Source organism: Anopheles arabiensis, chromosome 2 (assembly GCF_016920715.1).
Source record: "Anopheles arabiensis isolate DONGOLA chromosome 2, AaraD3, whole genome shotgun sequence".
NCBI lineage: Eukaryota > Metazoa > Arthropoda > Insecta > Diptera > Culicidae > Anopheles > Anopheles arabiensis.
In genome coordinates, this window is record NC_053517.1 from 94,330,241 (window position 1) to 94,345,540 (window position 15,300).

At 44.9% G+C, this 15,300-nt stretch overlaps 3 protein-coding genes across 7 annotated transcripts; 1 reads left to right on the forward strand and 2 right to left on the reverse strand.

Moving 5' to 3' along the window:
- Positions 1-2,910: 2,910 nt before the first annotated feature.
- Positions 2,911-8,542, reverse strand: LOC120895649 (one cut domain family member 3). Of its 3 annotated transcripts, none has more exons than XM_040299174.1 (7): positions 8,239-8,542; positions 4,845-5,019; positions 4,138-4,325; positions 3,908-4,066; positions 3,560-3,775; positions 3,189-3,308; positions 2,911-3,113 (listed from the first exon to the last, which is right to left on the reverse strand). In XM_040299174.1, exons 1-7 carry the CDS (start codon positions 8,314-8,316, stop codon positions 3,018-3,020), a joined length of 1,032 nt encoding a protein of 343 aa, XP_040155108.1. In that variant the 5' UTR covers positions 8,317-8,542; the 3' UTR covers positions 2,911-3,017. The 3 variants fall into 3 exon arrangements, with proteins under 3 accessions (XP_040155108.1, XP_040155107.1, XP_040155110.1); XM_040299173.1 differs by having other exon boundaries at positions 3,908-4,081; positions 8,239-8,525; XM_040299176.1 differs by lacking the exon at positions 3,560-3,775 and having other exon boundaries at positions 3,908-4,081; positions 8,239-8,498.
- Positions 8,543-10,250: 1,708 nt separating this feature from the next.
- On the reverse strand, positions 10,251-10,852 carry LOC120894003 (small integral membrane protein 12-A). 2 transcript variants are annotated; one of them, XM_040296317.1, is made up of 3 exons: positions 10,784-10,852; positions 10,548-10,722; positions 10,251-10,463 (listed from the first exon to the last, which is right to left on the reverse strand). In XM_040296317.1, exons 2-3 carry the CDS (start codon positions 10,675-10,677, stop codon positions 10,327-10,329), a joined length of 267 nt encoding a protein of 88 aa, XP_040152251.1. In that variant the 5' UTR covers positions 10,678-10,722; positions 10,784-10,852; the 3' UTR covers positions 10,251-10,326. The 2 variants fall into 2 exon arrangements, with proteins under 2 accessions (XP_040152251.1, XP_040152252.1); XM_040296318.1 differs by having other exon boundaries at positions 10,788-10,835.
- Positions 10,853-12,115: 1,263 nt separating this feature from the next.
- On the forward strand, positions 12,116-14,520 carry LOC120896057 (F-box/LRR-repeat protein 2-like). 2 transcript variants are annotated; one of them, XM_040299877.1, is made up of 2 exons: positions 12,116-12,287; positions 12,365-14,520. In XM_040299877.1, exon 2 carries the CDS (start codon positions 12,393-12,395, stop codon positions 14,121-14,123), a length of 1,731 nt encoding a protein of 576 aa, XP_040155811.1. In that variant the 5' UTR covers positions 12,116-12,287; positions 12,365-12,392; the 3' UTR covers positions 14,124-14,520. The 2 variants fall into 2 exon arrangements, with proteins under 2 accessions (XP_040155811.1, XP_040155809.1); XM_040299875.1 differs by having other exon boundaries at positions 12,117-12,287; positions 12,362-14,520.
- The last annotated feature ends 780 nt before the right edge of the window (positions 14,521-15,300 follow it).

Sequence of the window (15,300 nt, forward strand, 5' to 3'; positions counted from 1 at the left end):
ATCTATTGATCAAGCAATGAAGCTGTGGAGCTTTCATTTTTTTCTATGGATATTCAATTTTCCAGTCGTTTAAGCTTAATCTGTGGCGCTTGGGTTGTGATTTCCAGCTAAAATATCATTAATTTTCGAATAATTTGGCAAGTAATTTTGGAGTTGGTTTTATTCACTTTATGAATTATTAATATGATTCTGATTGATTATAACAGTTTTAAACCTTTTGTAATAGTTTTTAATATTCGATCAAAACGGAAATTATTTGGCAATTTACAATTGATGTGTGAAATCAGTACAATTTGTTCAAACAATTGTCAAATTTAGAAAACCGCGTATCTCCGAATCCGCGTATAAGAGGTACCTTATATTTCGGGGACCGCCTGTACAGTTTAGTGCAAATGTTATTAAATGTTATTAACAAAATGTGATGCTAGAACAAAAATGATTTGGAAGAGGCAGGCATGTTGTATTAGTTCGGTATTGTTACATGGTACGCTTATCCGGATGTGTTTATTCGTTATTGTGCAGCCAACCTTCCACCGGTATCGTCAACTGTGTGGCGGAAAAAACTCGGCGCTGCGGTACCACCTAAGAGATATTTTGGTGTGCCAGGAGAATCGCAATGACTGCAAACATCGGTTTCCCACGTCGTCATTTACTGGCATTTGACATCGACGAAAAGCAGGAAACATACCGATTAGCGGAGAACCATGGGTAGGCTCCAGTATGTTTGGTTAGGACTGCACTCTATGTTCCGTGAAGTGAAGCGTCATTACATACAGATCTGTGCATACTTTTGGTTACATGTTTGCTTCGTCTTCTTTTTTTATGGACTGCTTACGGTTGAGCTCATCTGTTCGCGATATTCAAGAGTTGCTGCTCCACCAAATACAGCCCTCGAGCTTGCTGTGCGATTCTGCGCACAGTGCCGTACGTCATGTGGCATTCAAGCACCCTTTTGACAATGCATGCTTCCGCTGTTCAACTACTGGAAATATCCGTCAAAATATCCGATTCCATCCTTCAATGGTTTATCCTTTTATCGATACAGCATGATCAAGCATACCGTCATGTCCAATTCGTTTGAAGAATCCGTGCGTAGAGAAAACATGTAATGAGAACTCCGGACACATGCTTTGTCAAAAAGGTGCTTAAGTGCGACGTGATGTACTGGGACGTGTTGTTGCAGACCCCCAAGCATATAGACGTGAAAGGGGCTTCCAAAACAGCAGCTATGTACGATCTGTACAAAGGTTTGGCTCTTTTGGTTTACGATAGTGTCGTTCATATAAAACGGAACATCGTGCATTAATTTAAAGAAAAAAATATCACAAAAATCTAAAATGTTCTTCCTCTTACTTTGTGCCACACGATTAAAAGGAAAGACTTGAGAAATTGCAATGTTCTTGATGACTTTTATTTTATTTTATTTAATATGTAGTTATTATCCACACACTACCAAACGCGCGAACTATGGCCATTACCAAAATGGTGTTGCCTTCGGTCGTCGATGCCATGGCAATGTTGCGTGTTGGCTGGGAACAAGAAGAATAGCAGGGTGACGTGGGAAAATCTTCCGGAACCTATTTTATGCATTGAAATATCACATACAGGGTTTCCCACGATTGATTAGTTGAATAATTAAAAGTTCAATACCAGCTTGCCCCGATTCCCTCAGCGTCAAGATCACCTGCAAATGAAGACCGTAAATAAAAAGCCATCACCGAATCAGCTGATGCAATAGCGGAACATGTGTGAGCAGGTGAGACGCCGGAGAGCACCATCGCAACTACTTACAAAAAGCATCGCCTGCGAGGAAATTCGCACCGATTTGGAGCGTTGGCGAGCTCGCGAAAACAGATTTTTGGCCTGCGGGCGTTGAAACGGTTGGTTCGGTTTGAAACGTTTCGTTAAATGTCCGTTACATTACCGGTTCGCGTTTCGTTAACAGTTTTGGGTGGAAAATCGAGGGGAAATTTTGTATTTTACATTCTTATTAGATTAAAAACCATATAATTAGAATGTTTTTGGTTCCACAATTTAGTAAAGAGATTTTATAAAAAAATCAAAAGAAAATGGGTAAAAGCTAACGATCAAGTGCTTTGTTTTTAATACAATTGACTCTTTTACATCGTGATTGGTTTGCGATGGTGCAACATTTATTTAAAAAATCTGACTGAGCACTTTATAAAACTCCTGCATCTTCTCAAACATTTTACATTTTACAATCTTGTCAACTTAAATTAACAAAGAAAGGAGGCTGTTTTTTCTCTTGGGCACTCCAAGGCTGTCGGATGCTTTTAAGCAGCGTAGAACTAAAATGTGAAGTTATGTACTAACTGAAATTTTACCTCTAATCGGTCAACCATCACTGTAACTCTATAAAAACGATAAAACATCAATTTTTTATGTCATTAGTAATCAGTTTTGCATCAAACATGGCAAGTTTTCTATTGGTGGATAGGTATGTAGCGCACAACGCAAAAATGCAAAATGTAGCGCTACCTCCATAATTCAATTATAGAATATTATTCCAGATAGAAGATTATTATTAAAAGCATAATTGTAATGTTTAATGTGTTCTCTGTTTTTTTCGTTTAGAATAAACGTTTCGTTTAGAATTTCGTTTCGTTTAGAATAAAATAATGAACTATAAAGTATCTTTATATTCCGAGCATTTGCAAGTATAACAAATAATCACATGAACTAAAAAAATAGCTCAAAATTTACCGTAATACAAACTTCAAAGAATCATACAAGTTCATTAACTTTTTCTGCATTTAAATTTCACAACAAATCTATGATTAGTGAGAGCTAAATACAAACTTTAGCTTAACAATAAACAATTATTCAATTGATAACCTATAACATTCGTGTTTTCTTTCATTTGAAATTAACATCAACTGAAAGGCACAATTATTTTTTGTTACTCTTTTGTAACGTGTATTTAATGTGAAGACCATTTTACTTGACACAAGTAGTCCAAAAAGTACTGATCATGCACCATCCTCAGAGCGGTACATTTAATGATGCTCTATGCGTTTTTCCACGTGCAGACTTCCACTGCCGGCCTTGTTGTTCAAAAGCTGATTAACCGCGGTCAGGGTAGAGATTGGAATCTGTAGATATAAAATAATAATTTAAATTAGCCAATAGGAATTAAAGGACATGAGCATTAAATGAGCCCAACGTACGTTGAAGATATCGTTCCAGAAGTTTGAATTGTGGGTCGAGCTTGCAACGACGTGCGTGCTGGAGGATGCACCACTGTGTCCACCGCTATGCCCGTTGGACGAATCGATGCGAGTGTGAATCTGAAACGGTTTTGGGAGAATGATATTGATTACCAAAGCTATTTGATGTTCCTGCTATGGTCATAAACGGTGTGCCAATCGAATCAAATGAACATATTCACAATGATGTTGCAGTGTATGTGTGTAGTGTGGTTTTGTAGCATGAAGATGTACAAGCGTAAGTGGCAATGAATTAAAACGGGAAAGTTCTAAAAATGATGCTCTGCATGACAGATTGAAAGCGATCGAATCCAATCTGGTGGTGGCTGTACCTCTTTATGGTATGTAGGGGTTTGGATCGGCTGATAGGACACTTCCTTCACAAACGTCTTTTGTACGATCGGTGCCGCTGGTGGTGGTGGTGGTGGTGGCAGAGGTGCCGGATGAGCAAACTGTGCCCCCAAGTTGGTGAATGATTGGAAGTCGAAGAATCGAGTAAGATCGAGTGGTGGAGGCCCTCCGGTGTGATGTGTTTCGTGTACGACGACCTAGACAACGGAAAGATCATGTTGCGCAGGTGTGTTTTGTTTTGTGTGGTGTTAAATTTTGTGCAAACCAATTTTGAGTTCACATTTCCTCACATTTTAGGGAGTAAAAGGGAGCCTTTTTTTCTACATTACCTTATGCGGGTGGCTTATCACTTTCTTCTTGTAGATCGTCTTGCGGAAGGAGTGTTCCGGGGCAGGCTGCGGTGCTGGCGCTCTCAGCTCGGTGTGCACCTCTTTCACGTGATGATCGTCGATACGCTCAAAGTTTCCTTGATGGTGAGCTCCGGTTTCCTTCGAAATTACGACCTTTCAGCAGGGCAAATGATTTAAAAACAGTCCGTGCAAAGTGTCTCCTTTCTTACCTCCGTTGGTGGAGCACCCTGGTTCGTTTGGCCCAGTCGGACGACCTTTTTGCTCACTCCTCCGGCATGCGATTCGGCTCCGGCCCCTCCAGCACCACCTGCACCATCGAGTCCACCGCCGATGGCAGCACTAGCTCCAACGCCATGTCCGGCCGTCGCTCCTGCGTACGCTCCGCCCGCGGTCCGTTCTGAGAATGGTCGTTTCTTCCGGTAAGCCATTGACCTTCTGAAGGGTTGGATTAGTTATCTTTCCCCTTTTCCCGTGCAACCGATGCCGAACTACTTGCCGTGTGTTTAGTTGTTTGTTGTGTGGTTAAATGTAGTGCGTCTCGGATTAAGCACAAACAATCAAAAACACATTCAAGGTTAGGCAGCTTAATTCTAGAGCGGTTAGCATTTTATTTGTGCACAGTTACGAGTTAGGCAGAAACACACATTAAGAGCATGCAAGTTAGTGTTTTAACAATTCAAAACAAAGCGACAAATACATTTAGTTTATTAAACAAACAACATTTCACAACTTTCGGATGCCTGTTCTACACAAACCGGTAGTTCTTTGTGTGCATCTACGTGTTCGTTTGTGTGTGTGTGTGTCGTCAGCATGCACCGACACACCACGGGACGGCGAGTAGAAAATAGTGCGTGCGATTAGTAATAGCCCGGCGACCGTGCGAAAGCGCCCAAGAAGCCACCCAACACGCCGTTACCGTTGCCGCCGAGCAGTCCGCCGATGCCGGCACCGGCCTGCTGACCGTGGGGCGTGCCGGCCGAAGCAGACAAACCACCGTGTGCGCTGTTGCCCGTCAGCAGACCGCCCAAACCGGCCTCCGCATGGTAGCCGCCAAAGTTGACGCCAAACTTCCCATCGCGGAAGGTGAGAAACTGCAAAAACAGAGATGTGAAACCGGAACAAGCACGGGGCGTATCAGTATTTGGAGGAACAGGAGGGAGGAAAAGAGCATTTGCGACATCCAGTTTTGATATCTTTCTCGGGTGCGATATTACACAATCAAATCATTAATAGTAAGCACGAAACGAACAACGGTGCTCTGATCGCATCACATGATAATTGATCGTTCTACCGGGCCGAGCGTCACCGTGTCGCACGCGTCACCACGCGGTAGTGCGTTCGATCGAGCTCTACGCTAGACGTGCATGAATTCCATGATCTTGATTCTGATAAATCGCAATCTGTGTGACGTGTCCGGGAGGGTACCAAGGGTGCAGCACAAATGGCGCTGTTCGAGAGGGGGAGAATGATTAGTGTCGCAGCTTTTTTTTTGCAAAGCTTCAACCACTTGAGGAGTTTCTCGGTCTGGCGATGACTTCGTATGCATAAACAAACTTGTTTGAGACACTGGAAACTCCCACTCGAGAGGGAGAATCAAAAACTGGCAATTTATTAAGCAAATTACGGTGAAAAGAGAGGAAGATGATTGCTGTTTTGTATGTTCAAAGATTCCAAAAACCGAATAAATTGACAATTTCATTCATATGAAGCTATTCCTTTGCAGTAATTTGAGCTGCAGTATTCTTCCTTAGATGGCCTGGAAAAAAGGATCACACTTGTGACTGGTTTCTTCAGCAAGAAGGCACAATCGAACGTAATCTTAACCATCGTCTCTCTGCGCAAACCTGTTTTAGCAACATTTAGCATTACTGACGGAAGTTTTATCTATCCTGCACGTCACATACATTCTCATACATATGTAGAAACTTGTGCCATTCTCTGCCCATGCCTGAATGCGGCTACTTCCCAGGGCAATGTTTAATATTCTCTGATAAATTCTCTCAACCGTCACGACGATTGCCAGCCAAGTATTTGTACCGCTTGTAGTTTTATTTTGTACTAGCGATGGAAGAAAAACAGCAAACAACAATCTCAGTCAGGAAGACGAGTAAATCGGAGTTGATTGCATGACCCGTTTGCTGAGACTAATCAATAAGAGATGCGAGGTGTAATAGGGGTAGAAGAAATACAAAAAAAACGGCTCACCTATAAAATGACCTTCGAGAACGATTTTGTTTTTGTGGCTCTTTAAGTACACGGAAAGGAAGGCGCAATAGATTGGAAGTGTTACAGAAGCTAATGAAGGATTGATTCATCTAGAAGCATCGCAACACAGCGAGAAGGAACAAAGGTCAGAACGACCGGCAGCATGCGCTAGATCGGAATGGTTTAATTACTCGGATTACAGAGACAGTAAATAATGAACAAAAAACAAGGTAGATGGAGATCAGTTGATTCACCGAACGCGTCACTAACTAACTACGTGTTAAGGAAAATCCCTCAAAACACTCATTCCCTCTCACCGCCCAAAGCCGCTGAGAGAGACGCTGCATCGAACACGACCATCGAAGCGACGGTCAATGTCAAGTGTAATATCACCAAGCTTGTACCATGATCTATTTCCTGCCAGGCTGCAAAGGAGAGGCAACTTTTACTTTTATTTCGGACCAACCGCTAGCAACTGCAACCACGGTGCGTGATAGCGACAAACCGGCGATACCGATATACAGCATGCCTCAAAGGAAGGTTCGTCGCCTTTGTTTCGTACGCGCACGCGCAAGTCTTTCGTTGTAGCGGCGTTTTGCAGCCAACCAGCAAAAGTGCTTTGGAGGCTGGAACTGTTTTTAGCATTAATATTCTCTCTCTCTGTCACACACAAACCAGTTCACAACACATCCCTAAAGCTCATGCATTATTCAAAAAATCGTACGGTGGTTCGCATCATCACTCCCAAAAAAAAGCCAGATCCCGCAGAAAGTAGACCTTAAACAGTGTCACCGGTTTGTTTTAGCACAAATCTAAATACTCCTCGTATTGGTCGTGAAGCGCTATCGCCCGCGTCTGCCATGTCTTCCATGGGACACTTTCCCCTCATCGGAACCGGAACGCCGTAGAACGCTTGGGCGAGAACTGGTTTAGAAGGGGGAGCTTTTTTTTCATTGGTGCTTTTTGGGATGGTAGTAGTAGTAGTAGCAGATAAGTTGCTTTTTCATCCCATTTTCTTACATTGCCATTTTCGCTTTGTTCGCGAGAGTGGGTTCTGAAGCGTTGTAACGCAAAGTGAGACTTCCTGCGGTGAAACAAACACCTGTAGAAAACGGCGATTAGCCCACCTAGGCATGTAATTTAGCCTTCCATGTGGAAGTAGCAAAAAAAAAACGAAGCGATGCCAACATCATCCTCAGATGATTTTTTTTTATCAGCTTTCTGCAGAAGGGCAGCGAACTGTGAAGCGAACCGCTTTTGGTGCGTCCTTTGCGCTGATTGGATAAGAAAACTTATTTGTGGGTTTTTGTTCGATGACTTTGTTTCTAATGCGCCATGGGGCAAGGTGAAGATTCGAAATTTAAAGCAAAAAAATTAATTGTGAATTGACGTGTGGCAACGGGCGTAAGCTATGACTAAGCATTTCTAGAGAAAAACAATCGTTTAAAAATGATTCCTCACAAGCCATGACGAATTGATCATGAGCATCGTGTTTTTGTATTAATAAGTCTTGTAATTATTAGAAACTTTTTTTTTTCGTTTTTCACTAAGAAATTAGAGATCTAGTAGGAACATCACGATCACCAACGATCCCGAAGGTTCATCTTACTCCCGTCCCTATAATTACTGTACTAACACACCTATCATGAATCACGACAGTTGAAAACATTCCTAACTACCTCTTGCCAAGCATACATATTGTATTTACAGTATGGTATTTTCCAAAGGGTGTCATCACTGCGAACAATGATATTAATTCATGGCAGCACTTTCTGATATAGGACATGATCCTACTGAGAGAAGCGAGGGAAAAAACCCACATTAAGGGAATACAAAAATGCTCACACTTCACCCATGCTATGGCTTTTGTATGGTAATGAAATGGATCGATCTTTGCAATTCGCTGCCGTCTGCACAAAGTGGCTTCACATCGTAATGCTTCTCACGATTTTCAAACGACGACACAGTGCTTCGAGTTTTGAAAAAATACCTCACAACCAACGTCATATCAAACTCACTGTCCATTCTAGCAAATCGAAACTGATCGTATCTCATGCGTGACACAGAAATAAACGAATGAAAAAACCCACACACAAACAACTTACTTGAGGTACTGGGCTGGCCAGAGTGCACTGTACGATCACGAGGATCAGCAAAGCGATCGAGCTGGTAGTAGGCTTCATGGCTTGCTTAAAATGTTCTGATGCGACACTTCCACTTCACACTGGTACACTTTTGTCACTCAAAAAAAAATCCGGTGCGTCCGGGTGATTCGCTGCGATCGGTCCCAGCTATTCTACTCAGATCAGATGTTGCGCGCTCGAATGATCGACTCGCACTGGTGCGAGATGCTCGCGGGCTATACACTCTTAAGGGCGTTTCGTTCCGGTGACTTTGCGCCGGTCGGTCGGTCGGTCGCGGTGGAGTGGAATCGATATGAGCACGGCTGCGAGGATAATGACGTCGGAGCCTTAGTTTTGGCTTACCATCAGGGGGGACAGCCATCGGCAGCAACATTAAACAAAAAGCAATGTTTGCCACCTTCCACACCGGTGCAAAGAACAGCCCAATCCTTTGTCGCAACCTGTTCCCTTGCGTAGCTGGTTTGTCTGTGCAGGGCTGGTTTTAGGAAATGGATAGGTCGTTTGCAAAGGCGCAAAAACTGGTTCAATCAAAGATGGGCCTCCCTCCCTCCGCTCCCCTGGGATGATGGAACCCAAGGGGGTTTTAGAGACGCTAAGAGGACACCTGTTGGCGAGGCCTGGCGACTGCACAGGCGCGAAAATATTGAGCAGAATGATTGTCTACATTTTGGCACGCATCAAATCTTGTACCGCAATGGAGTTTTTGAGTGGATTTGGATCGTTCCTTATGGTGTTTGTACAGCGGCTGACGTCACGTTTGGGGTGGGCTCTTAATTTGTGTTAGGGCAATTGATCTTTCACGCAGTTTGCTTTGCTGGAAAGCAATTTCTGATGAATGGAGCATATTTGCCATCCAGAGAAAGAGATGCCGTTGCGCTTATTTTTATCACTAGGACTGGGTTTATTTCTAGAACCTTTTGACGCGTTGATTATAATGGCAATGGTTATTGATAGGATTGATTCTATCAAGTGCTTGATCATGCAAGAAATGATTTGATGTATCATCTTATTACTGTTATAGGTATTATATTTATTTTATAATTTATAGCTCACAAATTACCACAACCTACAAATCACTATTTCATACAAATACAAATTACCATTTTACCAATTTTTTAAATTCTTTCTTTTTAATCAATATATACATAAAATGAAGAATAGGTGATATACATGAATTTATAGGCTCAATTTGTCAGAAAAATCAATTGAAATGGATACGCTTTTTTCACAAAACGTATGTAGTTTTATTAACACTCTGAGCGCTGATATTCTGCACTGGCTTCCTGCGGAGAGCACAGTGAGCGAATAGAGCGTTTCGTTGGCTGACGATCGTTCGTTCACTCTATTTCTGATCCTCAGATACAATGCTGCTTCTGCAATATGCGCTCTCCCTTTTTTCCGCTGTAATACGTTCCGTTGATAGTTCCTGATAGAACAATTCCTGATAGTGCCTGAGAGAACAAGAGAATGAAAAAAAACTGTGGATCGAAAATGCTCCACACAGCACCCAGAGTCTTAAATAAAAACCTAGCAAAAGGAGCATTGAAGGAGTAGACTTTTTCCTGCTTTTCGGTTTGTACTATCGAGATCCTTTGAAGCAATTTTGCAAAAATATTTTTTGTAAAGTAAACATGGTGGAATTAATTCATAAATTAATTGAAATTGGTTTTAAAGCTATTTCAAATAGCAATTATGCAACATTAAATCTCTTAACTAGCCAGTTTACTTATTTCAATAAATTTAAGTTTTTTTAGTATATCATGAACGAGGCCAGTGTGTCATAGCCCAATACCGTAGCACAGACTTCAACGTGATGCCACTCTGTCATACAGCGTGTTGTATAACAGTTTATAAAATCTTCTGAGCATTGTGAAATTGTGAAATAGAAGAAAATATATTTTAGAGATAATTTCTCATTATTTCCTCTCAATTTAATAAATATTTTGTACATATACAATGCACAAATACATACCTTAGGTTATGGACGCTCTGGTTTATTGCATATGCTCTTCGCACGACTACAAACTTAACAAGCTGCTCTTTCTAATTCTACTTTCCTTTCTCCAGCGATGGCGAAAGGTTTCGCCCAAGTACATTCTCTTTGTAGACTAGCTTTTCCACATCGGTCGCCGCTTTCAGCCTCTCGTCGTCCGTAATTCGTTCTGCTCGTTTCTCCTGGATGGAAGCTGAAAATGGGATTTGTAGATTAAGCAATAACATTTGCATCATACTGAAATTCATGTAGGTGTTCAGGAGCGTTTCTATCTTACGACTGTATGGAGTATATTTGTCCGAAAGGAGACTCTCGATGTTGTACCCTATCACGCCAACTAATGTGGCTATCGGAAGCGTGATGTAGGCAGCGTTGGACCGCATGAATTGCATAATCAGTGGCCACATGGTGGGTGTCTAATGCTAGTTTGATGGTTTAGAAATAATTAAGCACTGAAAAGAAGCACAAAGAATAGTTAATTAAATATTTTAGCACATTTTTGAGAACACGAACCTGCGGCGAAATAGCCTTTTTTGTTGTTTGGTTTGTTTTGATTTAAATCCGGTTTGTGGCTGACGTTTGTTTGTTGACAATCAGCTGGTGGGCCCGCAGGCCAAAAACCGGTTGTCGTGAATTGCCAACGCTCCAAATTGGTGCGATGTTCCTACGCTGGCGATGCTTTTTGTAAGTAGTTGTGAGGGTTTTTGATATTTCGAGCGAGGGCTTCTGAGGGTTCAAGATATCTGCCAAACATGCTCGTGCTTGTGTGTGATTGTGTTGCAGGACAAGATTAAATGACCAATTAAATAAATACACTCCACTACCTCCCCCCCCCCTCATTGACCTCACGGAGTACTACATCCTACATATAAGCATCTGCGTTCCACCGTCTCACTTGCTCATACACGTTCCGCTATTGCATCAGCTGTTGTGACCGGTAGTGGCTTGTTATGTACAGCCTTCATTTGCAGGTGATCTTGACGCTGAGGAAATCGGGGAAAGTCAGTAAAGCACTTTTAACGGAGGTTTTATTAATGTATTTATTCCGTGCCGGTTCTGACGAGGCCATTCGCGTGCCATGCCGATTGATGGTTACGAAAATTATGGGAACCAACCAATAAATCGTGGAAAACCCTGTATGGGATATAGCAATGCGTAAAAAAGGTCCCAGAAGATATTCCCACGTGACCCTGCTATTCTTCTTGTTCCTAGCCAACACGCAAAATTGTTATGGCATCGACGACCGAAGGCAACAACATTTTGGTGTTGACCATAGCTCGCGCGCTGCAATACTTACGGAACATATTGGAGGTAACCTCGATATACATAGCGGTGCATGACAGCGTGAGAGGATGTGTTCACTGATGCCTATTCGTTACTTATTATCCTGCAAAATTGGTAGAACAAAAAGATTATTGAGTGGTGCGGCATATCCGGTTTGATCCCGCCACACATCGCCTTTGTCTGTAAAATAACACATAAAATCCGTAGGATAAGCATACACTGTAACACTAATGGCCCATTGGTCTTTTCAAAATAAACCGCTACAGCTTCAAGCACTCGTGGCACAACATTATCAATAGATCTGTAATGTAAAAAGTACATGAAAAAGGGTAAAAAGTAAGACAAAATATTCACTCCACATTCACATCAATCACTGAGTTTGTTTACGTTTTTTCAAGCGTCCACAAGAGCGAAAGAGACGGCACGAAAAATCGAACGACAACATACACACCACGGTAGCTCACCTCGGAACGAGCGCTGTAAGCGAGTAAAGGATGGCTAGCGAAAATGAGCGAGATGCAGCAATATTCGAACGTCAAAAACCTTCACCATGTTGTACGGGAAAAATCTGGAAGGGGGAAAAAAATTGCGATTGAAAACAACAACTTTCGTTCTCCTTTTTGCGTCTCTTTGTTTCGTATTATTCAATCGTGCTGTTTCTGTAGCAATTCCGTTTTTCCGATTTCCCGACACTTTCTCCGCACCACCATCATTGCGTTGTTCAGCCGCGAGGGTAAGTGAGAGTGTAGTCCTGGTAAGGGGAAAGAGTCCAACAAGTTCACTGTTTTCCCCCACTTTCCCATGCAGCAGTCGCCGTCGCCATCGTCGTCTTGGTGCGATGGATGAATCGCCTTCCATCGAGTCGGTCCCCACTGGGGGCACTACCACCACAACCCCCAGCACCACCACCATCCAGTCACTGCCGACCGAGGTGTTGACGGCCATCTTTCACCACCTACGCGTGCCCGATCTGGCCTCGGTGCGCCAAACCTGCCGACACTGGTACGAGATAGTGATTAGCAACCGTACGCTGATGAGTCGGTTCGTGCTGTCCCTGCGCAACTTCCGGATAGAGGACGGTTGCGAACAGTGCCGGGTGCTGGGCGGCACGCGCAGCACGTTCGAGAAAGTGTGCCTCAAGACGTGCACGGTCGCACCCGCCCCGGTGCTGTGGCGAACGATCGGGACCCAGCTGGCGGAACTGTCGCTCAGCGACTGCACAATCAACGGCCAAACGCTGGTGGGCGTGCTGCGGTGCACGCGCGACAATCTGCGCTCCCTGACGATCAAATCGATCAAGCTTGACGACCACCTCATCTACGACACACCGATCGACTTCCGCCTGGAGCGGTTGCACACGCTCACGATACGGTCCTCGTTCGTGTACGACGCGCTGTTCCACCTGTTCAAGCGCATCTGCCCGAACCTGAAAGCGATCAAGCTCACCTTTTCCTCGTACGAGCGGTGGGGCGAAGAGCTGGTCAGCTTCGTCGCGACGCTGCGGGCCACCCTGGAGGCGATCACGCTCAGCTACACGAAGGCGACCGGCGTGATACTGCAGCAGATCGGGCGCATCGAGCAGCTGCGGCTGCGCAAGGTGTCCCTCAAATCGTGCTTCGCCATCAAGGAGAACGACATCCTGCTGCTCGCTCGGTTGCAGCCGACGATCGTGCACCTCAACCTGGAAAACCTGTTCTCCGCGAGTGAACAGTTCCTGCAAGCCCTCAGTGCCTTTCTGCCGCAGATGAAGCGCATCAAGCTGCGGGTCGCCCGCATCACCAACCTGCACCGGTCGTTTCTGGCCAACATGCCGCAGCTGAACTATCTGAAGATAACGGACGCGACGCAGCTGAAGGGCAATCTCGACCTGAGCGCGTACGAAAACCCCGCCCTCGAGAAGCTGTTCGTGTCGGCGGCAATGTTTTCGCGCAACACGCTGCCACGGTTTTTCGAGCGCTGCCCGAACATCCGCAGCCTCACGCTCTACCAGTGCACGTACGAGAACATACACGATCTGCAGCTGGCGTTTTCGCACCTGAAGGGGCTGGAGTATCTGAATCTGCAGCGGACGATCGATATTGGCGATAGCTTCTTCAACCGGGACGTGTTCGACACGATCGTGATGCCGTTCGAGCGGATACGGTTCTACCCGATCGCGAACCTGCGCAAGCTGTGCTACCTTAACCTGAGCCACTGCCGGGATCTGTCCGATCAGGCGCTGATGGCGCTGCGGTTCCCGCTGCTGAAGAAGATCGATCTGCGGGGGCTGCACGTGACGGAGGCGGGCATTGCATCGCTCGTGCGCGACTGTCCCCATCTGGAGTACGTGCTGGTGGACGCGTGCAAGCGTATCTGTGATCAAGCCGTGCTGTACCTGTGCCGCGATCTGCACAGCCTGCGGCTGCTCAATCTCGAGAGCTGTAAAGCGATCACCGACCAGTCGGTGGAACATATCGTGCGGCACTGCCGCAGCCTGGTGTGGCTGAACGCGCTCAACTGTCCGCAGCTGAGCGAGGAGGGCAAGGCACGGTTACGGACGGTGCGGACGATACGGTCGCTGCATGTGTGAGGGTAGGAGACGCAAGAGCCTTTTTTCGAGTGGGCGAGTGCAGGAACAATAATCAGCAAAACCGTTTGGAGCGACAGTTTCCAATTGGATCGTTTTTCCAACAGGAAAATCCACAACACCCCGAGTGAAGGTGTTTTTGTTTTTGGACATTTTCTGATTGGCGTGTAAAGTACGGAAGACGTGAGATTGAAATACGATTAACATTAGCCGACTAGTTAAATTTGACTTTTATGACGCATATATCGTGAATAGTGCAGATAGAGGATTCTTTTTAAAATATTCTTAGATGTGCTCTAGAGGCGGCCGTTTCGTTTCGTTTTACCCCATTTACTGCGAAAAAAAAAAACGACAAGCAATAAAGTAAACGTTGGTTTTCAACTTATTTATACAAATTAAATGCATGTAGCGTGGTTTTAATACCAGTTTTTGGACCTCCATTTATTGCTTTATCATTTTGTTAGAGGTTCATTTTAAATAATTCAGATCCAACGTTCATTCGGCAACAAAGGGACGGACACGTTTCCTAGCCCAATATCGATTGAAGCGCACCCCAAACACTTCCGACAGGAAAGCAGCGAAACTGCAGCACCAACCCGCCCCAACCAGCACAAACAGTGGCAACAGATCGGCCAGCGTGAGCCAACCTTTGGTGAAAAAGTTCCGCTCCATCATTGCCATGTCCTTGCGATGAGCGGTCACGTACCGCCCGATCAGCCCACTCTCGTGCACGCCCAGCAGGAACAGCTCGAACGAGTTCTTGAAGGCAAAATTCCTCCCCAGCAGATAGCTCATCGGTATTATCTTCAGCTGCTCCGGCAGGATGTACAGCTGCTTGCGACCCAGCGTGGCATCGAAGTACTTTCCCATCCGCACGACATACTCGGCCCGCGGCAGGGTGTGGATCCGAGCGCAACAGCTTGCCGCCCGCTTGGCATACTCATCTGGGCGGATCAGTTTGGCGTGAAAGTTAGCTGCCACGGTCGGGCCAAGCGCTTCCACCAGCGGATCCATGTACTCCGGTACGAGGACGGGAATGGTGGAGCGAAAGAATTCTTCCAACGTTTGAGGATCGGACCGAAAGCGGCAGTAGAGGAGAAACTCGGTAATCTTCGCGAGGTACGCTTCGATCAGCAGGAAAGACACCAGCTCCACCCCAACGGTGGTCAGGCTGCCGAAC

Excerpts from the sequence above, each read along its gene's own strand:
- LOC120894003 (XM_040296317.1), bottom strand. The coding sequence starts at position 10,677 with ATGTGGCCACTGATTATGCAATTCATGCGGTCCAACGCTGCCTACATC. Across the intron at positions 10,464-10,547 it reads CAAATATACTCCATACAGTC|CTTCCATCCAGGAGAAACGA; the intron begins GTAAGATAGAAA and ends TCCCATTTTCAG.
- LOC120895649 (XM_040299173.1), bottom strand. The coding sequence starts at position 8,316 with ATGAAGCCTACTACCAGCTCGATCGCTTTGCTGATCCTCGTGATCGTA. Across the intron at positions 5,020-8,238 it reads TGGCCAGCCCAGTACCTCAA|TTTCTCACCTTCCGCGATGG; the intron begins GTAAGTTGTTTG and ends CTGTTTTTGCAG. Across the intron at positions 3,776-3,907 it reads TGATAAGCCACCCGCATAAG|GTCGTCGTACACGAAACACA; the intron begins GTAATGTAGAAA and ends TCCGTTGTCTAG.
- LOC120896057 (XM_040299877.1), top strand. The coding sequence starts at position 12,393 with ATGGATGAATCGCCTTCCATCGAGTCGGTCCCCACTGGGGGCACTACC.